The sequence below is a fragment of the Hyaena hyaena genome, unplaced genomic scaffold (genome assembly GCF_003009895.1).
Source record: "Hyaena hyaena isolate Hyena2069 unplaced genomic scaffold, ASM300989v1 scaffold_280, whole genome shotgun sequence".
NCBI classification, from domain to species: domain Eukaryota; kingdom Metazoa; phylum Chordata; class Mammalia; order Carnivora; family Hyaenidae; genus Hyaena; species Hyaena hyaena.
In genome coordinates this window covers 59575-75619 of record NW_024080912.1, presented here as the reverse complement: position 1 = coordinate 75619, position 16045 = coordinate 59575, and the positions used below count along the sequence as shown (strand labels likewise).

At 54.5% G+C, this 16045-nt stretch overlaps 1 protein-coding gene across 1 annotated transcript in view; it reads right to left on the bottom strand.

Annotated features, from left to right (window-relative positions):
• The window catches only part of NPTXR (neuronal pentraxin receptor), a 29075-nt gene extending 23301 nt beyond the window's left edge, over positions 1-5774 (bottom strand). The window contains exons 1-2 of the mRNA XM_039246091.1: positions 5723-5774; positions 107-349 (exon numbers count right to left, since the gene is read on the bottom strand). Coding sequence (XP_039102022.1) covers positions 107-349; positions 5723-5774 — 295 coding nt within the window. The remainder of the gene's footprint in view (positions 1-106; positions 350-5722) is intronic.
• Positions 5775-16045: the final 10271 nt, after the last annotated feature.

Here is a 16045-nt window from a genome sequence, read left to right as displayed (position 1 = left end):
CGGGCGGCGCGAGGAAGAGAAGGCGGCGGGCGGCGGGGAGGGGGAGCGGGCGCGGCGGCCCCGCCCCGCCTGCTCCCCCGGGGCCGGCCGTGGCCCAGCCCCGCACCCGTTCCGTGCCGGGCGCCCAGGCCCGGGCGCCGCCGAGAGCTCGAGCCGGCCACCCGCACAGCGCCGGCGGGGGGGCGGGGGAGGGGGGGCGGCGACCCGATGGCCGCGCGGCGGGACTCCTCGGGGACCCCCAGCCGCTCCCCCTCCCGTGCTCTGGCCCCCTCCCCCCTCCCCGAACCCGTAATGCTGCCAGCTACCTTGCGGGGAGTTTTTCTTCGTGCCGGGCCCAGTGCCGAGCGAGCTACGCAATTAAGCCTCGGGCGCAATTAAGGCTCAAGGTGGAAGTGCTCCCGGTGGAAATGAGGGGACCGAGGCCCACCGAGGTCAGGTCGCTGTCCAAGGTCACACAACTAGGATGCGTTGGAACAGCCTTTGAGTTCGGGTGCTTCTGAAGGGACTCAGGCTGTGGGATGGAGCTGGGGTGGGCGTGGGAGGGAGAAGAAAAACAGAGGTCAGTATTGGGGACAGGGGACTGGGGATTTTGAGCCCACCTCTTCTTATACTGTGGCCACCTGCCTGTCACTTCCCACCTCCAAACTTCAGGAGTAGAGTTCACACACACACACACACACACACACACACAGAGCAAAGACAAAGAAACAAAAACTTCCTGTGATCTCAGAGGATAGCAAAAGTTTCCTCTTCTGAATCTTCAGGGGTCCCAGAGAAGACCCCTCTCCCCACTTCAGTCTACATTAGGAAGGCAAAATCCTGGTGAGCAGGTGGACCAGGCACTAGAAGGAACCAGAAGGAATGGGAGTGAGCTGTGGTGTGGGGGTGGTTGAGGAGACTTGTACTTTTCGCCTATCAAAAATCTCTCTATGTTTTGTTGCAATGACTTTTTGCAATTAAAAACTTAAAAAGAAAATCCTACCATCCTTCACAATTCAGGTCCCCCTCCAATTTTCCACAAGGCATTTTCTGACCGGCGTGGGTTCCCGGGGCTGGAAGGGCACTCGGAAGGCTGTGGATGCCCATGCTGCAGCCTAGAGTGGAGGAGAGGGGCTATGGCTCCTGGGAGTCCCCAGCCAAGGCCACACCGAGGTCAGTCCTGAGCCTAAGCCACACCCAGGCCTGTCTCCCTTCCTAGCCTCCCCTTCGGGACTTCAGGAGAAGGCACAGACTGGGGCTCTGAGCCACCAAGGCTACTGTGTGGTCTCTGCATCATGCTGGTGGTGGGGAGAGGCCAGAACGTTTCTCAGAAGGCCACAGCCCTGGGCACCCTCTTGAACCACTGGGATCCAGAGATCCCATGCTCCACACATGCCACCCTGCCCCCCGCCCCGGCATGATGTCTGCCCTGCTCACCAGACCTCTGGGAGTCAAGGATCACGAGCTGTAAAGTGGGAACAAAGCAAATGCAAGCTCTGTGCATGATGAGCCCCCACAGCCTTATGCACGTGGACATGAATTTGAACTTTTTTTGACCCGCCCGGGGTCACAGCTTGGAGGAAGCATCTCCCTGATGGACAGGTGAGCCAGGCTCTCTGAAGGCGAAGGCAGGCCGAAGGAGACCCATGAGGCCCTGAAGGTGCATCTACACGTGTTCTGTGAGGACAGAAACACACAAAACGTCCGAGGAGAAACTCACAGAACGTCCAGGGAAGGACAGGGAAGGCCGAGAGACGGGGCTGCCACCGCCAAGGGCAGCAGGGCCACTGTGGCTTGGGTGCCCAATGGTGACACTTTTATATGAGCTGCCCCATGAGATCTGAGGACAGTTGGATAAATGGGTCCAGAGGCTCGAGTCTAATCTTGTTGAAACTGGTCTGTTTATCCCCTAAACTGGCTTTTTACTTTTTTAGAAAATTTTTAATGTTTTATTTATTTCTGAGAGAGAAAGACAGCATGAACAGGGGAGGGTCAGAGAAAGAGGGAGACACAGAATCTGAAACAGGCTCCAGGCTCTGAGCTGTCAGCACAGAGCCCGACGCAGAGTTTGAACCCACGAACTGTGAGATCATGACCTGAGCTGAAGTCGGACGCTTAACCAACTGAGCCACTCAGGCGCCCCATAAACTGGCTTTTTAAACCTCTGGTAGGAACGTGCCATTCTCCTGTTTATAAACCCATAGGTGGCTCCCCATCCCTTATGGAATAAATTCCAACCCCCTTAAGGGGCAGTATTGCCTAGTGTTCAAGGGTATGGGTTCTAGAGCCAGAAGTGCCTAATTCTAACCCTGCCTGTCCCCATTACCAGTTGTGTGACATCGTTTGCAGGGAGAGTAAAGTCTCAGCAGGTTTTTCCCAATTCTTGACACCCTCTCTCTGTGCCTCAGTTTTCTAATCTATAAAATGGGGAATAACAGTAATACACGGAAAGCCTCAATAAATGCCAGGCCTTATGCTGGCTTCTCTTGGCTTGTAAGACTGTTGGTAATCTGGACACCGCTCACCCCTCCAGCCCTCATCTCCTGTCTCTCCCTGTCTGGAGCAATATCAAACTGTGCATAATTCCCCCAACACACCAGAATGTTTCTTGGCCTGCTGCCTGGAGTGGCTCCCCTTCCTTGGCTCATCTCTATCCTCAACATTCAGCACGGGGCCCCTGCTCAGGGTAGCTTCTTGGTAAATGTTTCCAGAACTAGTTCCCCCACAGGCAAGGCTGGAGGCAGAGGCAGGAGGCCAGGACAGGCCTGAAACTCAGTTCTCCGGGGCTGTGGGAGAGATGCCCCCCTCCAGGCCTAACACAGAATTTCTCCAGAGATGGTCAGAGACAGATTCTCAGGGGGAACTTCCCTCAGAATTCAATTGTCCCCACATTTCCCCTCTAAAGTCTCATGTCTCTTAGATTTTTTATTTCTTCACTTATGTTCCACTCGCTAAGGGAATTCTGCCCTAAATAAACAAATATAGTTATTCATTCAAAATATATGTTTTGAGACCGACTTTGTGCCAGGCATAATGCCAGGCCCAGGGGAGAGCTGGAAACGAGACAGGCTCACAGTTCATATTCTAGTGGGGAGGCAAGCAGTAAACAAATGAATAATTAAATAAACAAGTTAATTTATAATAGTAATGAGAACGCCAAGGAAAAATTTTCAAGTAATACAGAAAATTGTAGGCGGTGTGTGTGTGTGTGTGTGTGTGTGTGTGTGTGTGTGTGGTGGGGAGAGTTGGGAGATGAGCATTGTTATAAAGTTGTCAGAAAAGTCCTGCATATGAGATTTTAATGACCTGAGAAACCAGCCATGCAAAGACTGAGTGTTCTAGGCAGAGGCAATGGCTAGTGCAAAGGCCCTGAGGCGGAAATGAGCTTAGTTCGTTCCAGGAACAGAAATAAGGCCACTGGGGCTGGAGCAGAGTGCACTTCAGTGGGGAAAGGAGATCTGGAAAGGCAGGGAGGGTGAAGTCATGTAGGGCTTTACAGGCTCGGGGAAAGGAATGGGTTTGATTCTAAGCCCAATTTGGAAGACTTGAAGCAGGGAAGCAACATCACATGGTTTGTGTTTATAAAAGATCGCTCTGGTAGTTGTATGGAGACCAGGTCATAGCGGGGTAGGAGAGGAAGCAGGGAGACCAGCTAGGGGTCATGCAATCATCCAGGTGAGAGGAATGGAAATTTGGGGGTCATGATGGCCAAGAGAATTGGATGGATTGTGGTTTGGTTTTAGAGGCAGAGTTTGCCACTTGGCTCCTCCAGGAAGCAGACACTAAGATGGGGTTGGAGGTACAAGTGGTCGGTCAGGGAGCTAAGGGCTGTGAGAGCCTCAGACCCCAACACAGATCTGACAAAGTCTTGGTCAACCCACAGGGAGCTCTGGGGTCAAGACTGCCCATTTGGGAGGCTTGACATTGTGCAGAAATTTCCCATCCCTAACACTCTTTTCATGCCCAGTCATTAGGTGGGAGCTGCCCCAGAAGAAGGTGGCTTCAGCTCAGAAGCTGGGATGATGTCCACAAAAAGTCTACACACAGATGTTTATAGGGACTCTATTCATAATTGCCAAAACTTGGAAGCAACCAAGATGTCCTTCAGTAATGATCGGATAAATAAACTAATACATCCGGACAATGGAATATTATTTGGCAATAAAAAGAAATGAGCTATCAAGTCATGGAAAGACATGGAGAAAACTTAAATGCATATTACTAAGTGAAAGAAGCCAGTCCAAGGAGGCTGCATGCTGAATGGGTCCATCTATACAACAATCGGGAGAAGTAAAATCTGTGAGGACTGTAAAAAGATCCATGGTCGCCAGGGGTTATAAGGGAGGGAGCGATGAATAGGCGGAACACAGAGGAATTTTAGGGCAAGGAGACGACTCTCTATGATACCATAATGGTGGATACACATCATTCTAGACTTACCCAAACCCATAGAATAACAACGCCAAGAATGAACCCCAATGTAAATTATGGGCTCGGGGTGGTAATGACATATCAGTGTAGATTCACTCATTGCAACAGGTGTACCACTAAGGCGTGGACCTTGGCAGTGGGGGAGGCCACGCACGTGTGGGGCAGAGGATGTGTGGGAAATCTTTGTATCTTCTGCTCAATACGGCTGTGAACCTAAAATGGCTCTAACAAACCATCAAAAGCCAGGATGGCTCCTGAAGGCTCCGCAGCTAGTGGGTGTCCACTAACTGCACCGAGTGCGGCCCTGGGGCAGGTTCATCCTCAATGGGGGAGCTGAGCAGCGCCCCTCCATGGCGGCCACAGTCCACCCCTTGCATTGTGAAGACCCACTTCTCCACACATGGTCAGGAAGCAGCTCCTCCAACGCCGCCTCCCCCCACCCCACCCCCTGCCCCAACAAGCCTTTCCTCCGAAGGGGATACTTAGAAGTGGGGGTTGGTGCTCAGTCGGTTAAGCATCTGACTTCAGCTCAGGTCATGATCTCGAGGTTTGTGAGTTCAAGCCCCGCGTCTGGCTCTGTGCTGACAGCTCAGAGCCTGGAGGCTGCTTCGGATTCTGTGTCTCTGATTCTCTCTGCCTCTTCATCCCTCATGCTTGCTCCTCTCTCTCTCAAAAATAAATAAACGTTAAAAAAAAAAAAGAAAAGAAAAGAAGTGGGGGTTGGTGGCATGAACCACAGCCTCCATCACTGCAGCTGGTCTCAGGGCCCCAGGAGGTGGTCACTGACCCCCTCCTCCACCACCCACAGTAAATTCCCCTGACCTCTGCTATTACCTCTGCCAAGAAAATATAGGGTGAATGTTCCTTCCTCCCCCTGGAATGGTGAAGTCCATGGTACAACATATCTGCTCCATAAACGTTCATTCGATTGAGATATGTCTTTTAAGAGGAGGGAGGGAGGAGGTAGAACGGGGTAGGGAAAACCTTCAGACCACGACAAAGTCACATCTAGAAGAATGGGAGACTGGCTGCTCGTTCGGTACCTGGTAATTTCTGCCACTGGCACACGGCCGACACAGACCTTGGACTCGGGGCTTCGGGTGACCAACTCATTTCAGTTTAGCACTGCGAGCCCTGTGTTCCAGGAAACCTCTCGGTCCTGGGAAGAGCAGGCCAGTCGGTCTCCCTAGCTATCTCCAAATCACACTCCCTAGTGTCGGTGCGTAACTGGTGTTGAACAGCGCAAGACCCTCCCTGTTCCTGCCCACCTGGGTCCCTGTGCTTCCCTCCACGGCATCATCTCCCGCTTTACCTGCCCTCTGCAAGACTGCGAGCCCCCCCAGGGCAGGGACCAGCTGCGTCATCCTCACTGCTGTGTCTCTGGGGTGGGCAGTTGTGGCTACTCAAGGTCGCCTTAGGAGGACAAGCCTTGGGATGTGCTTGTGAGCTAAAGAGCTTCCTTTCCTTGGGGGCGGGGAATTGGGGAGTGGGGACAAAGAGAGCTGCCAGCACCCCTCATCTCCATCCTGAGGGTCCAGTCTCCACCCAGGGATGGACTGTCCCAGGACTAGAGCCTGCTGAGGCTCCTCATCTATAAAGTGCGGTCATGATCTGCCACGTAAAGAAAAGGGGTTAAGACCAGCCGAGATGTGTGTAAAATCTCCTAGGTATTTGGGGGTAAGGACCATTCCTTGCCATGTTTTTTTGGTATGCCCACAGCACACAGCACAGTGCCTGGCACTTAGTGAATGCCCAATACGTGCTATCCCTTCCTTATTTATTCCTAGCACATATTGTGCCCATCAATGTTAATTTCCTTTTTCACTTCTCTACCTTGATTCCCTCGGTATCCATAGTTCCTTCCTCCGTAGGTGTTCTGTACCCTCTTCTTTCCACTCCTACCCCTTTTCTGAACAGGGTGGGGGATCATTCAGGCTAAGGCTCATATATGTGTTCAATCCCAGTACCCCAGCCTGGGACCTTCCAAGGGGGAGCAGGGCTCAGGCGGGGCCCAGAAATGTGTGCATATCAGCAGTAGGTTCCCAGGACTCAGAGCTGACCAGAGAGGAGGGGCAGAAGGCAGGGAAGAGAGAACTTTCCTCTCTGGGGAAGCCCAGAGATTTCCATCCAGGGTTGCTGCTTACCTGGAAGCCAACCCACCTCTCAGGCCCGGGCAGGAAGCGAGGACATCTGTTCCCAGCCCAGGAGGGGCCGAGAACCACGGAGGAAACGGGTGTCCTCCTTGCAGGGGGGCCTGGCAGTTGGCTGGGAGGTGAGTGCCTGCATCAAGGCCCAGCCAAGAGAGACCAGAAGGGGTGGCCGGCCAATAAGGCTGCGTCCTCTTTCTGCGGCGGCGCTCAGAGCTCTCTCCATCTTACGGTCATCCTGCCAGCCCCTGGGGTTCCGTCCATTCCTCCTCCCCGCACTTCTTACTCCGTGACTAGCCGTGGCAACCCTGGAGCTCCACATTATAATCGTCCCTATTCCGCTTCTGACTCGAAACTCTGAGAGGCTCTGTAATTTACCCGGGGTCGCATGGTCAGTGGATGTGCACCTGGGATTTGAACCCGGAAATGTTCAGGCGCCACATCGCTTGTTCTTGCTCTCAGAGTCCATCGGCCCCCGACCCAGGAGGAATCAGCCAAGTACATCCTGGGAGCCTCACTCCACCCTGGGCTCGGTCCACCCCCTTCTCCAGGCCCTTCCCTGACCCCGTTAGGCAGTGTGCCCCGCCCCTGCCCACCCCCGGTCGTCCCTGCACCAGTGTCTGTTGGACTGATCTGTGACTTGTGTTTCCCCCACAAGCCTGAGAACTTCTTGAGGTGTGGCACCGCGTCTGTTTCGAATCTGGGTCACTGGCATCTAACGTGGGCTCAGGGTGTTATTTACATCACGCACAGTGGCCATTTCTCCAGCTCCCCTAAGAAAGGCAGTTTTCTGATGGTGCCCAGGATTCTGCAGACACAGCGCCTGAAGGGCAGGGCAGCTGAGTTTAGGGCTCCAGGAGCCTTTTTTTCTTAATCTGGGTATGGGCCGACCCCGCTGCCTGTGTATATGACAGAAGGCCTGAGAAAGAGAAAAGGTCTCCCTGTGAAGGAGGATCAGGGCCAGGAGGACCCTGAAGAGTCAGAACAGATGCTTGTAATGGGGCTACAGGCAAGGGGGGCGGGTGCCAGGGACCCCACCTAGACGACCGTTCATGCGTATCCAGTGAGGAACCAAGGGTGGCCAGCAGCTATGTCTCAAATACCATCTGTTTCCTAATCTAGTTCAGGGCACCAAAGGCGATCCCTAGGGGAAGTGGGGGGCAGGTCGGGGGAGACTCTCCCCGAGGCTGGCAGAGGGACAATGCTGGAGAACAGGGTAGGGTGGGCCATCCTGCTGGCTGGACCCCTGATCCCGCCCGCTGACCGGCAGCCCCCTTCTTGCCCCACCTTGGGACGGGTTTGGGCTTGGGTCTCTCTCCTCTGAAGTTTGCCCACCACCAGCATCAGCTGCAGCCACTAGCAAATTGTACCCACACCCAATTTATTTTTTCAGATACAGAACCTGAGATCCGGGGAGGGAGAGGGACTTGCCCAGGATTTCACAGCAAGGAGGAAGCCTTTGACAATAATGATGAACCCTCACCCTGAGCGGGTTCTTGCTATGTTCTCAAGTGCACTGTATAGAATCACTAAAGCCTCACAGAAACCCAGTGGAATACAGATAGCGATGACGACGCACAGAGAGGCCAAGCAACTTGTGCCAGGTCCCCCAGCTGCCAAGGCAGGTTGCTGGGATTCAAACCCAGACATTCAAGCTCATGGCCACTAGGATATACCGACTTTCTGGGAGGAAGCACAGTGCAGGGAAAGCTGTTCTGGTGGCAGACCCCAGCCCGATGGGCTGGGACAGCGCTCAAGCGTAGGGCGGCAGGGGGGAGGAAAGAGGGATTTGGAGGCTGAAGCGGGGAACAGACAGAGAGGAGCTGTGCTTGGCAGGCTGCAGGGAGAAATCACTGTCCTCTGTCCCCGTGGGCGCCTTCTCAACCTGCTCTGTTGACCCAACCTTTCCCGCTCTTGGATGAAACCTCAGGCATAGCTCATGACTTTTCAGTCGCTTTTAGGTTTTACCTTATGTTTTAGATAGTAAAATAGTCTAGTCTAGTAGCAAAGCTTTAGGCTCTGTTCAAAGCTTCTCTTTTCCCTCAAATCTGTCTTAAACTCAAAGACCCGTATAAGAAGGAAGGAGGCACTCCTCATTAGGAGGGTTCTTCAGAGAACTGCCACCTGCAGTTTCCACCTGGGCAAAGTGTCCCGGGCTGGCTGGGCTCACAGTCCCCGTCGGTACCTGTCTTCCGTGCTTCGTGCCCAACCCAACACGAGTCTGTCTGTTAGGATCTCAGGCCGCTTCCCTGCTTCCTCCCCAACCAATCCTCCTGGGACAGGATCCTAATTCCAAACGATCTCAGGGGCACCTGGGTGGCTGTCGGTTGAGTGTCCGGCTTCAGCTCCCGTCATGATCTCATGGTTCATGGGTTTGAGCCCCGCATCGGGCTCTGTGCTAACAGCTAGCTCAGAGCCTGGAGCCTGCTTCGGATTCTGTGTCTCCCTCTCTCTCTGACCCTCCCCTGCTCACACTGTCTCTCTCTCTCTCTCTCTCTCAAAAATAAATAAAAACATCAAAAAAAAATTAAAAAAAAGAAACAAGGAAGTCTAGGCAGCCTCTCCCCTTTGTCGCCTCACCCTCAGAGATCCAGGGGACACATGCCCTGCCCTGGGGTTTTCTGAAGCCCCCTCACTTGGTGAGGTGGGGGAGCACTGTCAACTGGCTCTAAAAAGAGCAGCCCCCTTTCCACCCACATCCCTCCCTCCAGCTTCTTAGCCACATGGCCTTGGAGGGGTGAGGGTTGAGGAGCTCTTTGGGTCCAGCCCCTTGGCAAGTCTACACTTTGGATGGGGGTCCCTGGTCCCCATCGTCCTCAGATCTAGGGGTCTGGACTGGAGCAGGCAGCAGGAAGAGGAAGAGAAAGGATTGGTATTTCCACTCAGGGGTCTCTCAGGCATAGACACTGGGTAACAGGGATGAGTCAGAGACAAGGCGCACGGTTCAGGCCCCCTCAGTGGAAGACAGTGAGTCAGGCAGCCCCTGGGGGCCAATCTGCAGTCTGGAGGCTCATTTTGAATGGAGTCTGAGGGTGTCACATGAGGGTGGAGCAGAGGGGTTGAAAGAACGGGCTCTGAAGTGAGGGCGTTTGGGGTTCAATCCCAGCTCCGCTAACAGTGCCACCTGGGCAGGTGACTCAGCCCCTCTCTCTGGCTTCCTTGGCTGCACCACGGGAGGGTGTCCAGCCCAGAGCCTGGCTCCTGGGGCCTCAGCAGGGTCCCTGCAATCCCATGAGGAAGGGAGTATTACTTTCATCTCCTGTTTTACAGATGGGGACACTGAGGCACAGTGGAGCTGAGCAACACGCCGAGGCAGGCACACCCAGCCGAGGCAGGCACACCCAGTCAGGCAGCCCAGCTCTAGTGACCGTGCCCTCCTCAGCCACCACGCTGTGCGGGAGGATGCTGGTACGGTGGGGAGTGTGGCTGCGTGGGTTCAAATCCCACCTCTACCGTATAGGAATCCATGAGTTATTTCGCCTTTCTGGACCACACTTCCTCCATTTATATATCGTGGTTACCGCGCCCTCCGGGTTGTGAGAGTTGATGAGTTAAGCTTTGTAAAGTCTGCTCTGTATATGTTAGTTGTCCTGCGTAGAGCAATTCTGAGTTGGAAGGAGAATTAGAGGGAGCCACTCTCCCGCCTTACAGAAGAGGATGGGGGTCCGGAGAGCGACTGGCCGGCTTGAGATCACACAAGCGGTGAAGCTGGGACTCATCTGCTGTTTCTCAACTATCCTGGGCCTGTTATATGGGATGAGGCATCGAGATTGGTGAGCAGACAGCTGGTCCACCCAGACCGGAAGTCGGAGGAATGGTCAAGTCTGGATTCGTCTGTCTGAAAGATGCCTCCTCTCACCCGAGCTGGAACAGAAAGCTTTCACACGCTTTGACTCAGTTCCTTCCCCCAAACCCCCGCCCCCCCTCCCCACCCCCACCCCACCCCCCGTCCCGGCCAGGAGCCCTTTGAAGGAGGGGGAGCTTCTGGTTTCTGATGCTGTTGAGGAGCACTGGGGGCTGGAGAGGGGAAGTGACCCGACCACCTGAACCTGAATGAGGGTCTCTTGATGGTGACTGAGGTATGAAAGGCAGGCAGGTGGAGGAGGGATGAGCGTGGGGGTGCAGGTCAGGGCTGATGAGAACAGAAAGCCTCTGCCGGGCACACCACGGCAGACACTGGGCCCGGTGTCCCTGTGGGGATTGTCAAGGGAGCCGGTGAGATGATGGTCACTTTAATGAGTCCCTGTGGGGGACAGAGTCTATATTTTTGCCTTTTCCAAAGCGTGTCTTGTTGCCTTGCTCACAGACTATAGGAGCCTTAACAGAGAACCCCTAGGGACCTCCAAATCCACCCCAAAAGACTGTGCTGCTCATGCAGAGATTTCACACCAGGAGGTAAGGTGGGCAGAAGGTTGGCGGGGTGGGGGGCCTGTCTTTCTATCAAGGCACCAAGAACCCCCGCCACCTGCTTTGTCCCATTTCCACCAGCCCATCCCTGCTCTGCATAGACGGGTCCCTCTGGCTCCTAAAGGCTGCCTGCTAGCAGCTGTCGCTTAAACAGAGACTCACATCTTTGTCACACTCTGAGCTCACCCTCTGGAAGAGACAGAGAACACTTTGGTCTTCCGCTCTAATGAAGGTCACATTCCGTCTAGAGGGACCAGGGGAGACCTGTTCCCATCCAGCTCTGACTCAGATTGGCTGCGCGCCTCCTGTGTGGCTGCCTTCTATTCAGTTTCACGTTCATCCTTTTTCTCCTTTTTCTAGAGATTTCAGAAGTTTGGGGAGGGAGCGAGATGCAGGGAAGGGGAACAAGAGACCCGGGTTACTATCCAAGTAGGCGGGCCTTGATCTTTCAGCTCTCTTTTGGCTGTTGATCTTTAACTTAATGATCACATGAGCCGTGATGACAATTTCTTGAAATTTATTGGGATTTGCTTTCAATCATATCACGTGATGTACACGGTAATGTCTGGATATCTTCAGTGCGTGCTTGAAAATGACGTGGCATTTGCAGGAGTCTGTCATTCTGCTGTGGGTCTTGCTTCTTCGTATGTCTTGTAATTTTGGATGACAAGCTCATGTTAACAAGGGTTTTATCTGTGAACCTCCCATGTGGCCTTTATTGTGGGAATGTCCCTCCAGGGAGCCTTGCATTTGTTATTGCAGATATAACCCACGCCACATTTGCTTTGTGTGTTAATCACCAGACTTAGGAGTCCTGGGAGCATAGGGAGAATGCAACTTCCAATCTCAAATGTGTGTTAGGGAAATACTAGAGTTAAAATTTCTCAGGAGAGACTTCATTTTTATTTTTCCAGCAGAAATGAGACAACTTCTCTGACAAGTGTGTTTGGTTTTGGTTTTGTTTTGCAAAAGGGCAATTTTTTTCTACTCCATTTGCCTTGTCAGTGAGGATATGCTTTATTCAGGTGTCTTGGTGTCGAATCTCTTTTGGCAAGGGCTCACAAGGCCTTGTCTCCCATCCCCGTATAGATAGATGGAAAACAAGCTCCTTGGTTACCAAGGTCATCGAAGGCCGCCACCTCCCCACACCTGACCCCGGGTCATCCGCAGACCCCGCCCTGCAGGGCTAAGGACTGGTGTCTGCTTATCACTCTGAGTTTGGCTTCTTCTTTGTTTATGGTCCCTGGGGATGTCTTCACTGGCTTGGAAGCCCGGCTGGGCAATTTTTTTGTTGTTGTTTATTTTTCTTTCTTTCTTTCGATTTTTTTTTCCTTAAATAGTTTATTGTCAAATTAGTTTACATATAACACCCCGTGCTCATCCCAACAAGTGCCCTCTTTAATGCCCACCCCCCCCAGCCCTCAGTTTGTTCTCAGCATTCAAGAATCTTTCATGGTTTGCCTCCCTCCCTCCCTCTCCCCAACTATTTTTCTCCTTCTTCTCCCGCTTCGTCCTCCATTAACTTCCTCCTAATCCACCTATATGTGCAAACATATGGTATTTGTACTTCTCTGCCTGACTTATTTCGCTCAGCACAACACCCTCAAGGTCCATCCATGTTGCGATGAACGGATCAAGAAGATGCAGTATATCTATACAATGGAATACTACATGGCAACGAGAAAGAATGAAATCTGGCTGGGCATTTAAAAGAATATTTGTTATGGCTTAGCGAGTACCTCCAAGTAGCAGTAGGCTCCTCAGAAAGTTCCATTCACCATGCCCAAGACCTTGGTTCCGCTCCTCCAGCCTCTGAGCGACCCTGGGAAGCCCCCTGGCCCCGCCTGTCTGATGGGGTTTATCATCCTCACAATCTCACCTGGATGAAAGGCATGAGATTGCCGGGTGAGTGCTGGGCAGGGGCCGGGCATCCCAGTGGCCTCTGGAGCTAAGCCCTGAAGTTCCTAGAGAGCAGACATCTCAGAGCTGAGGTGCACCTGGGGCCGAAGGCTCTTTAGCGGAGGGAAGATGTTTCCAGCAGTGCCTGGGTGAGCAGGAACTTGCTGCTCCGAGCCTCAAATCTATGGGTCAGAATCCCTCCCGATTCACACCCCAACTGTCCCAAACGACACTCACCCTCCTCCCAAGTCCACTCACCCTCCTCCCAAGTCCACTCCTCCACCAGGCTCCCCAGCCCACCAGTGAGTGGCATCAACACCCGCTCCTTTGCCCACCAGATACCAGGAGGTTTTCAGAGGATCCCTCTTGTAAGCCATGGGAGCCATCACAACACACCCAATATTCCAACTATCTCTCAGCTCGGGCTGCTTCCTACCGTCCCCACAGCCTCAGCTGTGTCCAGGCCTCATTATCGCTCACCAGGGTTATTTCCTCCCTCATCCCTTCTGTGACTGGAGAGGCTCAGAGCCCGCGGTGTCTGCAGGGCAGGGCCTCTCACCTGCCGCTTCCTCTGCAGACCCCCTGCGTGGATCGGGCGGCCTTGAGCCATCAGAGCCAGAACCCTCTTTGAAGTGTGAACTCTCAGAAGCCCAAAGCCTGAACAAAGAGGACGCCTGCGATCCGGCTTGAGGGGGGCTTGCTGCTGGAATGCTACGCTGACCCCCCCACTTCACTTCACACAGGACAGAAGACCCACTGTACGTACAGCTTTGGGAAAACGGCAGTGATTTTGCAAACCTGTTCTCGCCCCATCCCGACCCCCCATCCTTCCCTCATCCCAGTCCTGAGCATCACGTGGCTGACCCGTACCCCCTGGGGAGCCCCTGGGGAGCCCCACCAATAGTATGGGGGGGGCTAGGCCAGGTACCATGGGGCAGATGAACCTTGTGGCTCCAGCAGTGACCCTGACACACTTCCAACAGGGCAGCCTGTCCTCTGAGAGGAGATGCGTGGTCCCACCCGTGTCCTCCTTGAGAAGCTGTTGTGGCCACACTCATTCACCAGCAACTAAGGCACAGAAGTCGCTGCTTAGTAATGGCATGGCTGTGACAAGGGACAGCAGTGACTCTAAATCTCTGAACACACGCTCCTCATGAAGGCAGCCCTCCTGTGACCAGTCCCAGAGAGCTTGGGGCTTGAAGGCAAGAGCGGAGTCGGGAGCAAAGACCCCTCTACTACTTAGGGCGGTACCACTTCAGGCCAAGTGACATTGCTCTTCATTTGAGGGGAGGGGGGAAGGGGAAGGGGAATAGGGGAGAGGGGAGGGGAAGGGGTGAAGGGAGCCAGTAAGGCACTCACTGGTGCTCTGCGGGTAGTAGGTGCACTGGTGAGAGGAGGTGGAGGAAGGGTAGGGGTGGCGTGGAGGAGGTAGGAGATGCCACGGAGGAGGGCCAGCCCTGACTCCACGTCCCTCACTCCCCTTCCCACCCATCCCGGGACCAGTGGCGGGCAGGGACACGCTCCCAGCAGTCCTGCCAGCCCAGGGCCAGTTGGACAAGTCACGCTGGGGCCCCGGGTCTGCTGCCCCGCCGCTCCCCAGCCCCAGCGACCCCATCAGCGAGGGAGGTGGTACCCACGGAGGGCCTGGCGTGTCTCAGACGCTAGGCTGTGAGCTGTGGGTAGATGCGGCCGGGCCCTTACGGACCTGGGGGGCCAAGCCCACAGGTGGAGGCCCAGGAGGCACCTGGAGAGAAGGTGAGGGTGGGAGGGAAGAGCACCCTGGTGGGCTGCCAGGTGGAGGTCCTAGGACCTGATCCTGAGGGCAGCGGGCTCCCAAGAGGCCTGCGGCAGGAGCCGCCAGCCCCCAGCGGCACGGGTGTGGAAGAATTAGGGGTCATGCAGGCAAGAACGAAGACTGGCAGACCAGAGAGGCCTTGCCAAAGCCCCGGCGGGCTGGTGGGGAAACACCTGAGAAGCGAAACGCCGGTGGGGGCTTCACAGGGGGTGGGGGTGCCGTAGGAGGGGAGGATTTGGGGTGCCACCTGCTCAAGGCCTGGCCAACGGGGGGCTACGGGTGGACAAAGGTGTGGTTCAAGAGCAGAGCAACAGGCCTTGAGGAAGGTACGGGCTTGCCTGGCACTGCTGCTTTTGAGCCCATGAAGTGGCCCAATGTGGGGACAGGGCTCCTCTAATCAAGAAAGGGCACCCGAGCATCCCGAAGACAAAACGTTTCTCGGAACCCGCCTGCTCTCTCCCAAGCTCTGTGGCAAGAACCTTGGTAGGGACCCAGCCCCACGGGCCCCCTCCGCTGAAGCCGCTGTGACTCCAAGTGGGGCGCGGGCAGGGGCCCCTCCCCCTCCCTCATCCCCGGCCCTTGGCAAGTGGCAGCACCTTGGCCTTACCTGCGTAGGGTCCTCCCCTCCAGCTCAGTTCACTTACAGGTCTTGAGGTAGAAGGAGGGTAGGAGGTGGCGAGCTAGGAAATGGGCCACAGCTGGAGGGCCAGCAGCCCTGCCCCTCCCCTGCAGCAGGAGAGGCCAGGCCTGATGTTTTGGTGGGGTTTTTTTCAGTTTTTTTTTTTTAAGGTAGGCTTCATGCCTAGCACAGAGCCCAATACGGGGCTTCAACTCATGACACTGAGATCAAGACCTGAGCTAAGATCAAGAGTCAGACGTTTGGGGCGCCTGGGTGGCTCAGCTGGTTAAGCATCCAACTTTAGTTCAGGTCATGATCTCACGGTTCATGGGTTCGAGCCCCGCGTCAGGCTCTGTGCTGACAGCTAGCTCAGAGCCTGGAGCTTGTTTCAGATTCTGTATCTCCCTCTCTCTCTGAACCGCCCCTGCTCACGCTGTCTCTCTCGCTCCCTCTCGGAAATAAATAAAGCATTGAAAAAAAAAGAGTCAGACGTTTAACTGACCTAGTGACCCAAGTGTCCCTGGCCTGTTGCTTTTATTTGTTTTTTTAAAATTTATTCATTTATTATTTCAGAGAGAGCGAGAGAGAGAGAGAGAGAGAGAGAGCGCAAGCTGTCACCACAGAGCCCGACACGGGGCTCGAACTCCCAAACCGCGAGATCATGACCTGAGCTGAAGTCCCACGCTCAACCGACTGAGGCCCCCAGGAGCCCCCCAGGAGCCCCAGGCCTGATGTTTGTAAAGACCAGAGTCACAGCCTGGAAGAAAT